General features: G+C 33.8%; 1 protein-coding gene across 1 annotated transcript in view; it reads right to left on the bottom strand.

Moving 5' to 3' along the window:
* Positions 1 to 19569, bottom strand: part of WDR41 (WD repeat domain 41) — a 48595-nt gene that overhangs the window by 21600 nt on the left and 7426 nt on the right. Inside the window, exons 3-7 of the mRNA XM_081053193.1 lie at positions 15930 to 15978; positions 14519 to 14650; positions 12174 to 12236; positions 7476 to 7587; positions 1847 to 1909 (exon numbers count right to left, since the gene is read on the bottom strand). Coding sequence (XP_080909319.1) covers positions 1847 to 1909; positions 7476 to 7587; positions 12174 to 12236; positions 14519 to 14650; positions 15930 to 15978 — 419 coding nt within the window. The remainder of the gene's footprint in view (positions 1 to 1846; positions 1910 to 7475; positions 7588 to 12173; positions 12237 to 14518; positions 14651 to 15929; positions 15979 to 19569) is intronic.

Genomic DNA, 19569 nt, shown 5'->3' with positions numbered 1-19569 from the left:
ATGAGAAAACATAGGGAACACATAAAAGTAAATATATTCAATTTAAAGTCCTATTCTTTTTTTTTTTGAGATCGCATTCTTCATACTTTGTTGTTAAAAAAGTAATTTTTACAAAATGAGGGTGGCAAACGATCGCTTGTTTGATTTTTTTGTTTTTGTTTTTTATCGGTGTTACTAAACAAAATAAAAATGTGGCAACTCTATGTTGATCTTCCAAAACTTGAAGTTTTGTACTAGTCAGATTTTTTGAGAGTCTACAAATGACTGCTGTAGGCAATAGGAAGCCACTGGAGCTTTTAAGCAGGGGAGTAGCTTACATTTTAGATAGATCCCTCTAACATCTACTGAAGAATGTATCTGAGATGCACTAAAACTAAAGGAAGGGGGGGCATTCGAGAGGCAATAAAGTAGAGGAAGGAAGGTAAGTTAGGAGACTTACCGCAATATTCCAGGCAAGAAAGGAGATAAGAGCCTGAATAGAGCAACAGTAGTGAGGTGGAAAGAAGTGGATCAAAATATTTAGGGCAGCACTCCTCACAAGTATGGTCCTCAGACAAGCAACCTCAGCACTATGTGGAAACCTGTCAGAAATGCAGAGCTCAGGCCCCACTCCAGACCTGCTGAATTAGAAACTCGGAGGATAAGACCCAATAATTTGTGTTTTTAACAAGCCTTTCAGGTCATTCTAATACACTCTAAAGTCTGAAAACCACTGAGTTAGAGTAAAACCAGAAAAACACAAAGTGATTCATCAAGAGAAGGCAGGGAAAAGCTAAGCTCAATGGAGAACATGGGAAAACTGAATTTCTGCAAGGAAGGAAAAAGAAAAAATAAAGACATTATTACAGTGTCTTTAGAAACTACTCTGTGAAAAGAAAGGATAAGCATAGGGTCTAGAAAATTACTTCTCAGACATGATGACACACGAAAAGGTCAGTTGAAGAAAGACAGCTTCACAGCACAGCAGTGATGCCTGCAGACAGCAGTCAATAAATAAATGCTGAACAGTAAGCTCATGTCTCACCGGCATTTGCAAACATGCCAACTGACGGTCACAGCAAATCTCAGGGATGGTCCCTGGAAGTGTCACACGCCAAGTGCCCTATGGGCTACATTAGGAAAATTTTTCAAGAAAAAAGCAGCTTTTAAGAAGCATGTGTACTCTATCAATTCTTGGCATCCAAACTTCACTCATAAGGCAGTGAGCACAAAAGGCTTTCTCTACTGTGGGCTCCCTGGCAGCAAATGAGTTAGCGAACAGTCAACAGCTACGAAAGCGGCCCTCAAATAGCACATCCATACTCAATTACTACATGTACAAAATTCCCTTTGCAACCTCTCCCTCTGCTATCCCACCACCCTGAGGGAAATGGCATAAACTGCCCCCAACAAAATGGGCCCATTCTGGCTTCCTGAGGCAGAGACACCACAGTCCCTGCTTTAGCGAATTCCTGAAATAATCCTTCTCCAGCCCTCCCAACTCAAGTTTTTAGTTCCCAGAATATTGACAGTTGTTTCATGTGGTTAAAATTTTTGCTAAATAAGTATACGAGTACAAATCAGCAACAAAGAGGACTGTGGAATATAAATGGCTGTCTCTGGTATAAGAAAAGTGGGATTACCTTGCCCCACTTGATTATGTTAGACCAAGTGTAGAACAAAAACTGACCCAACATCTTAAAAAGGTCTAAGTCTTCATATCACTTCAACAATCCCAGGAGACCAATACTGGGGCAGGGGCACATGTCCCTTAAATAAAATACTAGTCTTTCCAAAATGTGTATACAAGTCTAGTGTAAAATTTAAAAAAAAAAAAAAAAGAAAAGAGAAAAAGAGTCATACTCACTCAGTTCTTTGCCAACTGCTGCCACAACACAGTTTTTAGGTATTTCAATCAAAGCACTGATCCCTTCAAAAATATAAAAAACAAAGGTCAAATTACTTTCTTCATAGATTACATCAAAAACAAAAACATTCTCAGTTTTATGTCAGTCATTTCCCATAAAGGGAACAGTAACAATAAAGCACACACAATTTGGTAGATCACACTTCCTTGCTTGCTTACACATGGAAAATTACTTTGTGAAAAGCAGGTGAGACCTTTGAAAGACATTATTGATTTATTAAGGGTAGGGTATACTCTTTGAACATTTGTACTATTGTGGTGAACTTATTTACCAGGGATCCCTTAAGATAATCACCATCACCATTTACAAGAGGGCTAGCTCAAATAAGACGTAAAACTGTCATTTTCCTCGATGCAAATTCTAAGAATCCTGAGTGGACTCCCTAGTAGTAAATGAGTTAGCCAACAGTCAACAGCTAAGAAAGTACTTTGAAATAGCACGTTTATAATCAATGAATACATTTACAAAATTCTTTGTATTACTGGAATCAGATTCAATTTATTTCACCAGATTTCACCTATTTATTTAAATATAAAGTTCTGAGAATCTTTTTACAGCGGAATCATGAAATGATTTAAGGGTAACCATACTTCTGTAACGTATGTTACAATTATTACTTTTGTCAGTAAGAATGAAAGAATTGATATATTAGATTCAGAACCACATGTGTAGGTAAAACACCTGTTCATTAAAGTTAATTTTTCAATTATGAAATAAATGTTATGTGTATACATATATATGTAATTTGTAACATATATGCAAATTTTGAAAATATTCTACTTGCTTGTTTTACCTTCCCACCCATCAAAGGATTAACACTCTTGTAATTTGGGGAGTAATTCTCTCCAAAATCTTCTCCCCACATAGGGTGGTTTTAACAGTATGTTTTGTATTTTCCCAAGTTCAAGGAGGAAGAGGAGACAGCAGAGGAGGAGACAGGGGAAGAGTAGGCAGTTCAAGATAAAAAAGTGAAGGAGATAGGAGAGCCAAGAGGGTGCCAGGGGGGTGGTGTAGAGAGAAGAGAATTCTAGATGCAGAAAATAGCTTTTTAAAAAATGTTTATCAAATTATTTGTGAAGTGAAAATAATGGAAACTCAATAATCCAGAAGTAGCAACTTATACACAGAACCACAGAACATATTATTGGAAAGGTTAAGGCTCTTTCCGTTGCATCACATTAAAATTATCTTTGTTTATTTCCAAATACAGAATAACTGTCCCTAAAAGCCCTGGTAGACCATAAATCAAGCAAAGCTTATGAAAGGCGCGCCATGAGATAAAGGTCTAATATCAAGCACTGCTAACTACCAGGCACGCTGTAATTTGAAAAACCCAAATCACGAAAAGTTCACCAATGGTAACATACGTAGCCTTTCCAATAGATCAAAGCTTTCCAATAGATTCTCTCAAAGGATTCTACCTCTTGAGACACTGATAAACAGGGCAATACTGTGACTACTTCATGTACAGTACTCAAACTTGCAAAACAAAGATTGCGATAGGTGGTGCTTTTCATTAACATACAAAAGACCCTTTTTAGCTCTGATTTCAGTATTTCTCAACATAGTTAGGCATTCCTCATTTTATTTTATTTATTATTTTTTTTAATAATTTTTTTTTATTGGGGAATATTGGGGCACAGTGTTTCTCCAGGGCCCATCAGCTCCAAGTTGTCGTCCTTCAATCTACTTGTAGAGGTGCAGCTCAGTTCCAAGTTCAGTGACCATTTTCAATCTTTAGTTGCAGGGGGCGCAGCCCACCATCCCATGTGGGAATTGAACCAGCAACCTTGTTGTTGAGAACTTGCGCTCTAACCAACTGAGCCATCCGGCTGCCCCTCTGGAAGCTCAGCTGCAGCTCGTTGTCTTCAATCTAGTTGTGGAGGGCACAGCTCACTGGCCCATGTGGGAATCGAACCGACAACTTTGTTGTTGAGAGCTCGTGCTCTAACCAACTGAGCCATCCATCCGGCTGGCTCATTTTATTGTACTTCACTTTACTGTACTTCAGATATTGTTTTTTACAGATTGAAGGTTTGTGGCAATCCTGCAGTGAGCAAGTCCATCAGCACCATTTTTCCAATAACATTTGCTCACTATGTGTCTCTGTGTCACATTTTGGTAATTTTCACAATATTTCAATCTTTTTCATTATTATTATATTTGTTATGATGATGTGTGATCAGTGATATTTAATGTTACTATTGTAATTGTTTTGGAGTGCCATGAACTGTGCCCATATAAGATGGCGAACTTAATCCATAAATGTTATGTGTGTTCTGATTGCACCACCAAATGGCTGTTCCCTCTCTTCCTCCCCCCTCCCTCTCCTCGGGCCTCCCTATTCCCTAAGACACAATATTGAAATTAGGTCAACTAATTCCCTCTAATTGACGCTAAGTGTTCAAGTGAAAGGAAGAGGTGCACATCTCTCTTTAAATTAGAAATTAAGCTTTGTGAGGAAGGCTTATCAAAAGACGAAGGTGAGCCAAAAGCTAGGCCTCTTGCACCAAAAATTAGCCAAATTGTGAATGCAAAGGAAAAGTTCTTGAAGAAACTACAAATTCAATTCCAGTGAACACACAAATGATTTAAAAAAAAAAAAAAGCAAAACAGCTTTATTGCTTATGGAGAAAGTTTTAGTGGTCTGGATAGAAGATCAAGGCAGCCACAAAGAAAAAAGAAGTTTAAAAGAAGTTATCTCCATGACATAAAAGTGCAAGGTGAAGCAGCAAGTGCTGATAGAAGCTGCAACAAGCTATCCAGAAGATCTAGCTAAGATAATTAATAACGGCGGCTGCACTAAACAACAGATTAGCAAGGTAGATGAAACAGCCTTCTATTGGAAGATGCGATCCAGGACTTGCATAGCTAGAGAGGAGAAGTCAATGTCTGGGTTCAAAGCGTCTAAGGACAAGCTGACTCTCTTGTTTGAGGCTAATGAAGCTGGTGACTTCAAGTTGAAGCCAATGTTCATTTACCATTTCAAGAATTCTAGGGCTCTTAAAAATTATACAAAATCTACTCTGCCTGTGCTCTATAAATGGAACAACAGACCCTGGATTACAGCACATCTGTTTAAAACATAAATGTTTTAAGCTCACTGTTGAGAACTACTGCTCAGAAAAAAAAAAAAAGAATCCTTTCAAAATATTACTGCTCATTGACAATACACCTAGTAACCAAGAGCTCTGATGGAGATATATAAATAACAAGATTGTTTTCATGCCTACTAACATAACATCCATTGTACAGCCCATGGATCAAAGAGTAATTTTGACTTTCACATCTTATTATTTAAGACATACATTGCATAAGGCTATAGCTGCCATAGATAGCGATTCCTGTGATGGGTCTAGACAAAGTAAATTGAAAACCTGTAAAAGGTTCACCATTCTAGATGCCATTAAGAACATTTGTGATTCGTGGGAAGAGGTCAAAATATCAGTATTAACAGGATTTCAAAAGAAGTTGATTCAACCCTCATGGATGACTGAGGGGTTCAAGACTTCAGTGGAAGAAGTAATTATAGATGTGGTGGAAACAGCAAGAGAACTAGAATTAGAAGTAGAGCCTCAAGATGTGACTGAATTGCTACAATCTTATGATAAAACTTTAAAGGATGAGGAGTGGCTTCTTATGGATGAACAAAAAGAGTGGTTTCTTGACATGGAATCTACTCCTAGTGAAGATGCTGTGAAGATTGTTGAAATGACTACAATGATTTAGAATATTACAAAACTTAATTGATAGAGCAGTGGCAGGTTTTGAGAGGATGGGCCCCAGTTTTGAAACAAGTTCTACTATGGGTAAAATGCTATCAAACAGCACCACAAGCTACAGAGAAATCCTTCACGAAAGAAGAGTCAATCGATGCATCAAACTTCATTGTTGTCTTACTTTAAGAAATTCCCTCCAGATGGCTCAGTTGGTTAGAATGCGAGCTCTAAACAACAAAGTTGTTCGTTCAATTCCTGCATGGGATTGTGGATTGCGCCCCCTGCAACTAAAGATTGAAAATGGCGACTGGACTTGGAGCTGAGCTGTGCCCTCCACAACTAGATTGAAGGACAATGACTTGGAGCTGATTGGCCCTGGAGAAACACACTGTTCCCCAATAGTCCCCAATTTATAAAAAAAAAAAAAAAAAGTGTTTGCTTTGTATCTGAAATTCAAATTTAACTGGGCATTTAAAAAAAAAAACACAAAAATTCCCACAGCCACCCCAGCCTTCAGCAACCACCACCCTGATCAGCAGCCATCAACACTGCGGTAAGATCCTCCATCATCAAAACAATTACAACTCACTGAAGGTTCAGATTATGGTTAGCATTTTTTATCAATCAAGTATTTTTAAATCAAGGTATGTACATTTTTTTAGACAGAATGCTATTGCACACTTAGTAGACTACAGTATAGTATAAACATAACTTTTAAATGCACTGAAAAAACAAAAAATTTTGAGACTGGCTTCATTGAAATATTCGCTTAATTGTGGTGGTTTTAAAATCAAACCCCCAATATCTCTGAGGTATGCCTGTACTAATAATTAATGGAATAAAATTCACAGATAACCACAGGCTATTTATTGTAAGAAACAGAAAGAAAAACGTACATGTAAATAAAGAGATATAACTCATGATAATAGTAAACATGAAAATACACTCTAAATTAAAACAAGATTGGTCAAATGTTAAACTGAAAGGTTAAATTGTAAATCCTAGTAAGCTATGGATTTAGTTTTGCTAAGATATCGTATATCACATTATCACATTATTTCCCTGATATTTTATAACATCTATGTAGAGACAAGCTAGTTCCAATTATGAACTGAATAATCAGTTTACAGAGCTCCCACTACCTTTAACACGTTCACAGTATGCTTAATCTTCATTTTAGGATATCCATGGGTTCATTTGGTTAGAAATGAAAATAGTTACTAATAGTGTATCACGTGACTTCAAGATTACTGTCATTTAAATGTACCCATGTATACTTAAATATTTTTACTCCTAATAGATTTTATTTTTTAAGATCCTTGGTATCAATAGAAGTCAAAACTGATTTTTTTGTTGTTAAAATGTTATTGTCAACGGAACTGAGAAAATAGGATTTTGTTAGCCAGTTTGCACATGTAAAATAAGGTCATCATTAGGAAGCTATTCAAAGTCCAATAACCCCCAAAATAAAGAAAAAAAATGTTATTGCAAAGCCATAAAGGTCTGCTTCTAGGCATCAACATGCTCATCAAACTCAGTTTAGGAATATGGCCAAAGAGCATATTTGAAAAGATTTTTCTTGACCACTTTTGAGAAATTCTGTTGGAAGGGATAGAGATGCCAAAAGGAGAAGGGGCGGGGGTGTCTTTTCCTTGCAATTTGTGATGGAAATATATTTTACACAAACCTTAACTCGAAATAGAAAAAAGAAAAATATGGCTACAGGTTACATTCAGAAGTAAAAAGAAAAAATCCCCTCCCTTCATTCATGAAAAGTCTCTTTGGAGATTCATTGCGTCTTTTAGAGTCTGTAATGATGGTTCACAATTACCTTGATTTATTTTTTTACCTGTATCAGAAAGGTGACTAGTCTTACACAGGAGATCTAATTTTCGGTTCCACACACATAGGTCATTCCCACCAGACAGCCAAACATCTAGTCTCTGAAGAACGGTTAAACACTGCAAAATTCATATGAAATGTATATTAGTTTAGAAATTCAAGCATCCATTAGTGGTTTTAAAATGTCCACAAAGTCTTTGCCACCCTCCTCTTCAAGAGGTGAAATTTAATTCTTCTCCCTTAAATGTGGGCTCTACTAAATGACTAGCTTCCTATCAACAGAACATGGCAGAAGGGATGGTGTGTGACTTATAAGACTAAGACATAAAAGACATAGTGGCTTTCTCCTTCCTCTCCGTTGGATCACCAACTCTAGGGCAAATACATAAAAGCGCTTTATAAGAAAAGATCCACAAGGAAGTGGGGCCTGAGGACAACCACCAGCACTGACGCACCAAGCATGTGAGCTGCCTGGGAACCTGCAACCCCAGTCAAGCCTTCAGATGATGGCAACATCATGAGAGACACTTCGCACCATCCAGCAAAGCTGCTCTCTATTCTTACCACAAACACTGTGAGATAGTATTGTTTCCAGCAACTAAGTTTTGAGCAACTAATATTGTTTCATTCTTTCAGTAACAGATAAGATGCAAGCTTATAATAGACTGTTATTTAGATAAAACTGAAAATATGACCTTTCTTTTTATGTATCTTCCCAATTAATATTACCTAATTATTGTCTCAAGAAAGTGTTTCTAGGTCTGCAGAAGCCTTCAGAGGCAAGAGCAAGAGAGAAGAATAAAGAAAAGGAAAAGGTTCTGGTAGTCTTGCCTGGGCTGAGGGTGAGGTTGCTTTTAAAACTGCTGGAATAAGGGTTGAAAATAATCAAGCAGTTTATACTTCAAGAGGTCCTACCCTGTCTAATCGCTGAAATTTTAATATCAGAACTTTATTCCTTTTTATTGCCAAATAATATTTCACTGTGTGGCTATACCATGCTTTGTCTTTTCAGCAACAGATGGGCATTTCGGTTATTTCCACTTCTGGGCTATTATGAATAATGCTGCTATGAGCATTCGTGCACATGTTTTTGTTTGGACACTTTCATTTCTCCCAGGAATAAACAGAAGTCAAGAGTGCTGGGCCAAATGATACATGTTCAACATTTTGATGAACTATCAAGCATTTTTCAAGGTGGGTGGACCACTGTATAATCCCACCAGCCATGTATGAGGATTCTAATGTCTCTACCTCCTTATCAACACTTATTATCTGACATTTAGATGTTACCCATCTAGTGTATGTCAAACAGTATCACATTATGGTTTTGACTCACATTTTTCTAATGACTAATGATGTTGAGCTTCTTTTCATGTGCTTACTGGCCATTTGCATATCTTCTTTGGAGAAATGTTTTTCAAATTCTTTGTCTAATTTTAATTGGGTTGTCTTTTGATTGTTGAATGGTTAAGAGTTCTTTATGTATTTCTTTATGCATTCACGATACAAGTTCCTTACCAGATATATAATTTGCAAATACTTTCTCCCATTCTGTGGGTTGTCTTTTCACTTTCTTGATGGTGTCTTTTGAAGCATAAAAGCTTTTCATTTTTTGATGAAGTCCAATTTACCATTTTTTTGTTCTATTGCTGTGTGTCTGTTGTCAGATCTAAGGTACCTAACCCAAGGTCACAAAGATTTACTCCTGTATTTCTTATAAGAGTTTTATAGTTTCTGCTCTTACATTTTAGTCTTTGATCCATTTTGAAGTAATTTTTGGATATGGCATGAAGTAGGGATCCAATTTCATTATTTTGTAAGTGGATATCCAGTTGACCCAGCATTATTTGTTGAAGAGACTATTCTTTCTCTTATTGAAGGGTCTTGGCATGCTTGTCAAAATCAATTGACCATATATGTAAGGTTTTATTTCTGGACTCTCAATTCTATTCCATTGAACTGTATGGCTATCTTTATGCCAGTACCACACTGCACCGATTACTATAATTTTGTAGTAAATTTTGAAATTGGGAAGTTTGAGTCTTGCAACTTTTATTCTTTCTGTTCAAGACTGTTATAGCTATTCTAGAGTCCTTTGCACTTCTATATGAATATTAGAATCAGCTTGTCAATTTCTACAAAACAACACCAACAACAAAAAGCCTGCTGGAATTTTGGTAGAGATTTTGTCCAATCTGTAGACTGGGTAGTGCTGCAGTCTTAACCATATTAAATCTGATCCATTAAGAAGGGATGTCTTTCCGTTTATTTAGATTTTCTTTAGTTTCTTTCAACAATGTTTCGTAGTTTGGGGCATACAAGTCACCATTTTTTAAAAATTTATTTCTAAGTACTTTATTATTTAGATACTTATGTAAATGAAATGTTTTCTTAATTTCATTTTCATTGCTAGCGTACAGAAATACAGTTAGCTTTTGTATACTGATATTGTACCCTGAAACCTTGCTAAATCCACTTATTAGTTCTAATAGTTTTGTTATGGATTTAGGATTTTCTATATAGATCACATTGCTTGGGAATAGAGATAGTTTTATTTCTTCCTGTCCAACATGGATGCCTTTTATTCTTTTTTATTGCCTAACTGCCCTGGGTCCAAGAGTAGACTTCCTTATCTTGTTCCTGATCTCAGGGTGAAAGTATTCAGTCAGTCTTTCTCCATTAATACCATGTTAGCTGTGGGGTTTTCAGAGATGCCCTTTATTAGGTTGAAGAAGTTCTCATCTATTCCTAGACTATTGACGATTTTTATCATGAGAAGGTATTGGAGTCTGCCAAATGCTTTTCTGCATCTATTATCATGTTTTTTGTCCTTTATTCTAACTACAGTATATTACATTGATTGATTATTCAAATGTTGAACTAACCTCATATTCCTGGGATAAATCTCACTTCGTCATAAGTATATATAATCTTTTTAATATGTTTTTGGATTTGATTTGCTAGTACTTTGTTGAGGATACTATAGTGCTTTTGTTACCTAACATCTTATCATTAGCATTTTCAAAACTCTTTATGTATTCTTTTGAAATACTATTTTTAGGATACATATCTACAATAATTTAACTATTTTCCTGTAAGTCATTTAGGATGCTGCCAATCATCCATTTATAAAATATATTTGTGATATACATTTCTGTTCATAAATCTCTGCCCAAGTTTTTTATTATTTCCTTTAAAGAGTTTTCTAGAAGTTGAATCTCTGGGTCAATTCATGTAATCATTTTTTTTTCCAGATTCATTCATAATATCAAACTGCCTTCAGAAGATCACACCAATTTATACTCTCAACCGCAATACAAATACCAATTTCACCACCTCCTCGCTAATACCAACCCACATAAAAACATTACTAGTTCAAAAAACAAATAATAGTATTTCTTATATTTATTAGGGATCTGAATTTCTTTAATAAATTATTTGTTCAAGAACAATTGAACCACTGAACTAAAATGAGTGAAGTGCTATTTTTACCAATTTTTTATGTGCAATGGACATAGCAGGAGTAAATACAACTATCCAGCTGATTAAGATTACAGTAAAACTTCTTTAAAAAGTACTTTCACCATACTGGGATAAGACACTTTTTATTGAACAGTTCATAAAACAGTTCACCAATGGAATTTCCCCCATACACTAAATTTTTTCTCCTTTCCTGTTCCTTCAATTCATGTATTTTAATTTGAAAATTAATGATGTCAGACAGAAAGTAAGAGGGTATTATAAGGAATTTAAAAGGGGCATCTTTCAGATCAAATGAAGCATAGAGATTTGATCAAGTCAAGACGTTAATGACTTCTTCAAAGACAGTCTATTGTTAAATTAGATACAAGCAAATAGTAAATGGCATTTTCTTCCCCAGAAACTTTAATAAATTGATAATTAGAACAGCACAGTAGCATGAGATGGCTACCAGAGATGCTGCCTTTGGGGGGAAAAAATGAAATACCTTGACTATCGGCACACAGCAATTCTTTTTACATTTTTTTAAAAAGTGTTATCTCTTAATATTAGAGATCAGTTATCTTTAAAGCAAATGAGGAAACATTACCTCATTTTACTGGTATCTTTCCCCAAACTTGCTGACATTATTGAAAAACAGTAGCACTTTCTGAGAATATTTAAGGTAATTTCTTCTGTAGGAATCAAAGTAACCAAGTTTTATCCAGGTTTGTTTCCCCAACATTTAGCAGAGTTCCTATCGTGTACTAAGCCCCAATTAATATTTGTAAAATGAATGAACATAACAGCAGCAACCAATTAACGATGTATGATTTTGTTTTGGAATTAACTGATATGTCATCTTTATGACCTTATAGAAGTCGGAGGTTGAGGGACAAATAACTCCACATTTTCAGTTCGAGATATAAAGAAACAGACTAGCTACTGCTATAGAGTCATTCTGCAAGTAATGTCTCTTTCTAGAATTACCTACTAAAAACATACTAGGTACTACCTTTTTCCTTATCTTGCTATAAAGATTTGCCCCTGCTCTAATTTCACATTGAAACACTCTAGCATTTAATATATATGCTCCCAAAAATCTAATCTTAGAAGAAGCAAATAACTATTGATTATGTGTGGAAGAAACAATTTTTAAAACCTACACAAGTAATTTCATCTAACTTACTACACAGTATTTTCTGAGACAAAAAGATTACCACAAAGTACCTGTGTAAGAGTTTACCTTTACAGTAGACCGGAAGCATGATACTCTCCGAACTTGTCTGCCGGTACCACAATTCCATTCCTAAATTTATGTTAAGAAATAATTTCTAAACAGTATTTTTAACTCTTCATTATAACGTTTCTAATAATTCATAAATACTACACAATTAGGTGGAAAATAAAGCATAAAATAGGTAGCGTTTATATTAATACAAAAATTAATTCACATAGCGAGTTATCAACTTGTCACAGTAGGCTTACAATCGACAATAAGTTTGAAGAAAATTTCACTATCAAACTATTTGAAAATGCCAATAGAATGGATGGTCTGAAAACTGAATCTTCACAGGCATTAAAAATCATGACTATTTAAATGTGAAGGTTTATTCTCCAAAATAATCCCTCATAATCCAATAAGTATTTAACATAAAGTATTTATACTAAAAACTATTACATCCAGGAATTTTTACTGAAAGCTCTCTCAATGTGTATGGCATAATTTACTACTGTTATCCTGATTCAAAAAGACAGTAACAGTGTATTCCTATTACTCGCAAACATATTTAAAATAATTAGAGGACCTCTCAAAGTTAGTTTGACTTAAGGGGTATAATGATTTTCAAATTTTTCACACCATTTCCTATGGTAAGATACATATTTTGGCATGTCTGAGAACACATTTACCTAACAAATATATATATAATATATATAAATATATACGTATATACGAACTTTTAAGACTATCACTCAACAAAAATTTAAAAATCTATCCTCAGCATTTAATTAATGAAGTTAGTTAATAGCGAAGGCCCAAGCAGAGTAAATCTAGAATTTATCTGAGTAAAAGGAACTACCAACTATGCAGCCTAGAACTATTTTTAACTAGAAAAGTCATTCAGCAAAGGAAATGATTCTATACTACCATTTACAGGTGAAGTTTATACTGATAGTGTCCCAAGTACTCATCTCTGTACTGTAATAATAATTTTAATAATTTCCTCTAAATATTATTATAGTACCTTAGGAATGGTCTAATAAAAAAAGCATTTTAAATTCTACTTTTGCAGAGATTATACTGATACTGAAAAAAAAAACAGCTTTAGTTGATAAAATATTTGCCTCAATAGAGCAGTAGTAATAAAGCTACTCTGACAAACATATGAATGAACTTTATGCCCTTTTTTATGTAATATTATAATCACCACAAAATATAGTTTTCCCCATTTTAATCTTTCCTTGAAATGTTTTCACCAACTGGCAACCTGTTTAGAAATCACTGCAACTGATACGCTCATTCCAAGTGTGTCATAAAGTATGTATAAAGTATGTCTTGGTTCTATAGAAGACCGAGAAACACTGACTTCTTTGCGCTTACTCTGAAACTTATTTCACTGATGCTGGAAGCTATTTAAACCAACTTCTCAAATAAGCACAGACTTTTTAAAGCTAATATATGATACCTTTTATACAAATAATGAAAGATTATAGTTATCCATAGCATTTGGCTATGGCCTTCACAAATCCAATTCCTCACACAAATTTTAAAGGGCTGAATTTGTTCAAGTAACATATTTTATGAAGACAGTACTATATAATGGTTCAGAACTCTTACTCTGCAGTCAGACTGCTTGCATTCTGCCCTACACTGTCTGTGTGACCTTGGACAAGTTACTTAACCTCTGTTTGCTTTTGTTATCAGTAAACAGAATAATAAAAACACTTATTGTTAAGGATTAAATGGATTAATATATGTAAAACCACTGCCTGGCACACATAATCACTTTATAAAACTTTACTAATGCTGTTACATCTTAAATGTTTACCAAAAAGTATGTGGGAAAGAAAGGCAGTAATTTACTTTTCTAAAATTGTTTTTAAATACTAAATATTAAACACTAAGCAGATGGATATTCACTTTTCTGTCAGACTGGGAGGCTCAAAAGGTTTCTATGGGTTGGGGCCATTAAGTTTCTTTTGCTATACAATAAGCAGGGGAAAAAATGTGAATTATTCTCCAGCCCAACTCATCTTTACTTCCCTAAATAGAAAAGCAAACTGAGATAAGTATTTTTAAGCCCACTTTCTCCATTTCCTCCATCATACATAACTTAATATATTAGTAACTCTGGAAAGAATAGCTTTAGTCATGGGGTTTCCATCAATAATCAGCCTTAACATACTATTTCCAGTCTAATACTTTTCAGATGCCTAATACTTTTAAGAAGTGTCTTAAGAAGGCTAGAACAAATCATTTCTGCTAAAACAGGAATGTACAGACAGGCCTCAAGAGGCTAAAAACTAATAATGTATTTACCGGTCCCTTGGGTCACTATAGCTATTTCACTCTTTCAGATTTAAGGATATAATAACTGTTCTATCAGCAGAGGCTGTCAAGATCAGTTGATTTTTTTCTTCACAAGGTTCCAAGGAAGGAAATGTAGTAATAGCTGTTATCTTTTGAGTGTGTCCATTGAGTTCCAAAAGTTTTTCTCCCGTCTGAAATACCAATAAAAAAGTTAATAGGTTCATATTTCACAACTTAAATAATCTTAGTTGACAACATTAAGAAGAATCACCATGTAGAAAATTCATATATTCTATTTGAAATTACTTAGACCTTATCATTTAACTTTTAAGTAATCAAATATAAGGTTGGTGCAAAAGTAATTGCGGTTTAAAGGGTTAAAAATAAAAGTAAAAACAGCAATTACTTTTGCACCAACCTAACAGAATCTAAACAGGTGCTGAAAAAATACCATAAACAATTTTAATTATTTTCTAATAGAAAATCTTAGTTTAGCATATTTTATAGAAAATGTAAAGGACTATTTTTTCCATATGATTTTAAGAATTTGATAAATTAAGCACAAAAAAAAATCAGTAATTTAATCTGTAGAAAAAAACAGAAAGTCCTCAGTATCTAAGTATTTGTTATCTAAGTCTCCACAGTTATGAAGTTGTGGAAGGAAAAAAAGTCAGCATAATAACAACAAACAAACAAACAAAAATATGTACATACAGCCAATAATATAGCCACCACTCGTCAAGCCTCCACAACATGTCTAACAGCAACAGCTATCTATCCCCACCCACCCATCCTTCTGTCTCTCAAGGATTTCCATAGTAAACATTCAAAAATACAATGTAAATATAACAAATTGCAAATTTTTCAAGGTTGCAGGATTTCGTGAATGTGGGGAACATAATATTAAAGAACTGCTTTAACCACAGGCAAAGCCACTAAAAAATGAGGATCTGATGGAGTCAGAACAGATTAACAAGAGAAGATAAATACTTCAAAAGAGAACAATTTGAGTATCAAAGAATCAAGAAGACAGGCCCCCAAAGAAATTTGGTGAAGCTTTAAATATTTTGAGAAAATAAGCTTTTTATTATATTACTATTGAAATCAAACATGAGAAATGTTATATCATGCAATCAGACAATTTTGAAAGGAAAATTGTGTCTCCCACAAAAATCAATGCTTGATTCATTTTCAGAATCACTGAAGTTACTGATAACTTAAATATTGCTCAATAAGATTAAAACTTTTCATAATTTGACATTTGCTTCTCAAGAAAAATCTTAATTAAAAAACTCTATTAGGAATTATTGATCCCCATTTTAAATGAATTTATTCTAAGTATCTCTTTTCAAGTATTACTTACTCTCAGTCTACTAATACGCAGGTGTATCTCCACATAATGTTTATGAATGCATATTCCACTATACAGTCACGTCTTTATTACATAATCCACACAAAATCAATACACACCTGGGCATTCCACACAACTACAGTTCCATCATCACCAGCAGATGCAAATCTGGTCAGAGAAAAAAGGTCAAGAAAAACAAATCACTGGTGACATTTAAATACTAAGATTACTAAGCACTACCAAACCTTAGATATTCGGATTTATTACATAATATCAATGCAGATTAAGATCTAAGCTAATTTAATAAATACTGATGAAATACCTTCTAGCTTTGGTGCCAGGTACTCAGGACCCAAAGATAAATAAGACCATTGACAGTGTTACAATGAATAAACTGCTAGAAATGTAAGAATGAAGTTAGATCTGTAAGTGATCTTTAAAGTCCTTCCTTGCTTCAAAATACATGATTAAACCTTGACTTAAGTGGCATGAAACCACGCTAAGGAACAGCTTCACTAATAGGAAGTGATATTCCAAGAGTGGCACAAAGGAATCATGTCCTTAGAAAAATTCATTATTTCTATTATTTTCTCTGTAAAAATATTTTAAGTCTACTATTAATATTTAAAGCCAAGATCTCTCCTTTGCTCCTCTTGGCTCTTTGGTCTTTTTATATAAATACTATGTTCTTGGTTTGCAAGGTTTGGGGGTTTTTTTGAAGGTTGTTTGTTTTTTATTATTGAAAATGCTTGAAATGCAAAGAGATAAAGAAAAGTTTATTTCATGGCATGAAAAGAAAGAGCTGTGATGAACTCAGTTATAGCTTATCTCTCCTCTTTACCTTCACTATATATATGTATATATATATATATATATATATATATATATATATATATATATGAACAATCACCTACATTTTGTAGAGAAGATATCCATGACACAAATACTAGCAAGAAAAGTAATTTGTTGTAAAGGATTATTCATCATAGTGACTGCATTACAATAAAATCAAGAAAGCATGGTTTTCAAGCGGTGTCCCAACACAGTGATATAAAGCAATCATATTGTAAGCATATCAAGTAGTTTGTTATTCATAATGTAGTACACAAGTTTTTAAATGATTCTTTAATGATTCAAAATAGATTCCCAGTTGTTCCCATAATATGACTGACTTCATTCACTTGAAATCAAGCTTTTCTTTTTAGAACAGGAGAAAAGGAAGTGGTATTATAGAGAGCCAGCTATGAACTGCACGTGTGTGTGTGTGTGTGTGTGTGTGTATACATATATACGTGTGTGTATATATATATATATATGTATATATATATATATATATATATATATATACATATATATATATATATTTATCCTAAGAGTAAATATCAATGAGATAGTTCTGGCCATTAAAGAGCTCATAGTCTACCTTACTAAGTAATGTTACAGAGTCCAGATCATACATCCATTGAGAATTCTCATTTATACTCATTTAAATTTATAGAAATCACTCCCTTTAAACACCTTCCCTTTGAACATCTCAGAGAAAGTATTCTCATTCTTGCCAACTGTGAGGTCAAAGTACAGCAAAGTTTCACAAACATTTGTACAATATAAAATATTTTCACAAGTAATTCCTATGTCCATTACCTAAGTGTGTATTTAATAGTTCTTATTCATGTGAATTTATTTTAAGTCAATGGTGCTACAGATTCAAATATAATCTTAGAGGACATAATAAAAAAGTAAAACCCAAAAACGTGAACATAAACCTTCTTGTATTCAATATCTACATAACCGTAACACACTGGAAAAATAAAAATACAACATTAGTATGACAATATAGAAAATCCCTGTGGTTAACTAACTTTCCACCTAATCCACAGGTACTTTCTAATACATGACGCAACTAAAATAGTATATATTTTTTACAATAAAACAAAGCTGAAAAATGCTACAGTACCAGAAACCAGACAAAACTGAAAAATAGCAAAATTTTCACTTAAAATAGATTTTTACTTATCTTGTATACTAGAACTACTTGAAGAAAATTAGAGAAGTATGTAGATAGAGTCTTATAAGAGAAGTTGAAGGGAACATCAAAACACTTTTGGGAGCCATACTGAGGTCAGTGATTCTTTCATTAGATCTACTTGAACATCATCAAATTATTTTCTTAAGAAAAAAATGTATATATTAACACAACTCTAATATCTGAATGACTAAGATCCGTTTTTAATTCACAAATAGAATGAAGGTGGAAAGATTTCAGTTTCCATGGTCATGTGCAAAGTTAAAACCTTTGGTAAATTCTCCCTTTCCCCAAATCACAAACAGAAAACTGAATTACATATCAAGTTCACAAGTACCCTGTTTCCCCAAAAATAAGACCTAGCTGGACAATCAGCTCTAATGCGTCTTTTGAAGCAAAAATTAATATAACACCCAGTCTTACATTATATAACACCCGGTCTTATATAAGACCCAGTATTATATATTATATTACCTGGTCTTATTTTACTATAAGAGTAAAATAAGACCAGGTCTTATTTTATAGTAAAATATATTTTATGTATTTTAGTAATATACATGTATTTTATATATTTTAGAAATATTTTATATATTTTAGTAATAATTTTATAAAATAGTTACATTATTTTATAATAAAATAAGACCGTGTCTTATATTAATTTTTGCTCCAAAAGACACATTAGAGCTGATAGCCCAGCTAGGTCTTGTTTTCGGGGAAACACATTATCAGAATACCAAAAAATCCCTGTGACTTCTATTAGGGGGAAACCTCCATTTCCTTGAGCTCAAGTTTCCATGAAGCAACTTCTACTAGAATAGGACCCTTGGCCTCTCCCTCCCTGAGTGATCTAATAAATGCGTTTGAGAGAATGAATTTAGCATGCTCAGTTCAGACCCTTCTGGGTCTTCTCTGAGGATCCGTCTGTTCATCAAGAGGGAACATTCTTCTTTGCTCTTGTTATTGGGGTAAGCCGACATCTGAGTTGGAGGTTTGCAGATGGCCTGTTGTACCAGGGATTCAGTGAGTAAGTCTACCAAACTCAGGGTGAAGTGTTAGGAAACTCACTGTGGTTGTATACCAATGCTATGTCCTTTAACGCAGTTTTTTGCCATTTATTACTTTATTAAGCAGATGTGTTCATGTCCATCTGTGTGATTTCTGCATCTAATAATATCTAAGAAAAAGATTTATTTAATACTGAAACAAAAATACCGCTTAAATTGGCATTTTTATTTCCTCTATAAAAATACCGTTGTTTTTTTTAATAATTTTATTTTACTTTTCATTATAGAAAACTTAAATATATATAAAAGTGGAACTAGTATAACAAAAATCCTCAGGTACTCATCACCTGTCTTCGATAATTATCAACCCATGGCCAGCATTGTTTCATCTGTACAATATCCAATCCCTACTCCACACATCATTTTGAAGCAAATCCCAGTCACTACATTTCATCAGTAAGTATTTCAGTATATATCTGGCAGGACTCTTTTATATTACAACTAACATTAACATTTAATTCCTTAATGTCACCACATACCCAGTCAGTGATCAAATTTCCCTGATTGTCTCAGTTTTTTAAGTTTACTAGAAGCAAGATCTAAATAAGGTCCATATATTGTAACTGGTTGATATATCTCTAAAGTCTCTTTAATTCTATTGATTCCTTCATTTTTTTTCCTTGCAATTAAGAGTTGGTTTTATAGATTTCTCATGGTCTGGATCTTGCT

Source organism: Rhinolophus hipposideros, assembly GCF_964194185.1.
Source record: "Rhinolophus hipposideros genome assembly, chromosome: 7".
Taxonomy (NCBI): domain Eukaryota; kingdom Metazoa; phylum Chordata; class Mammalia; order Chiroptera; family Rhinolophidae; genus Rhinolophus; species Rhinolophus hipposideros.
This window is presented reverse-complemented; position numbering and strand designations above follow the sequence as displayed.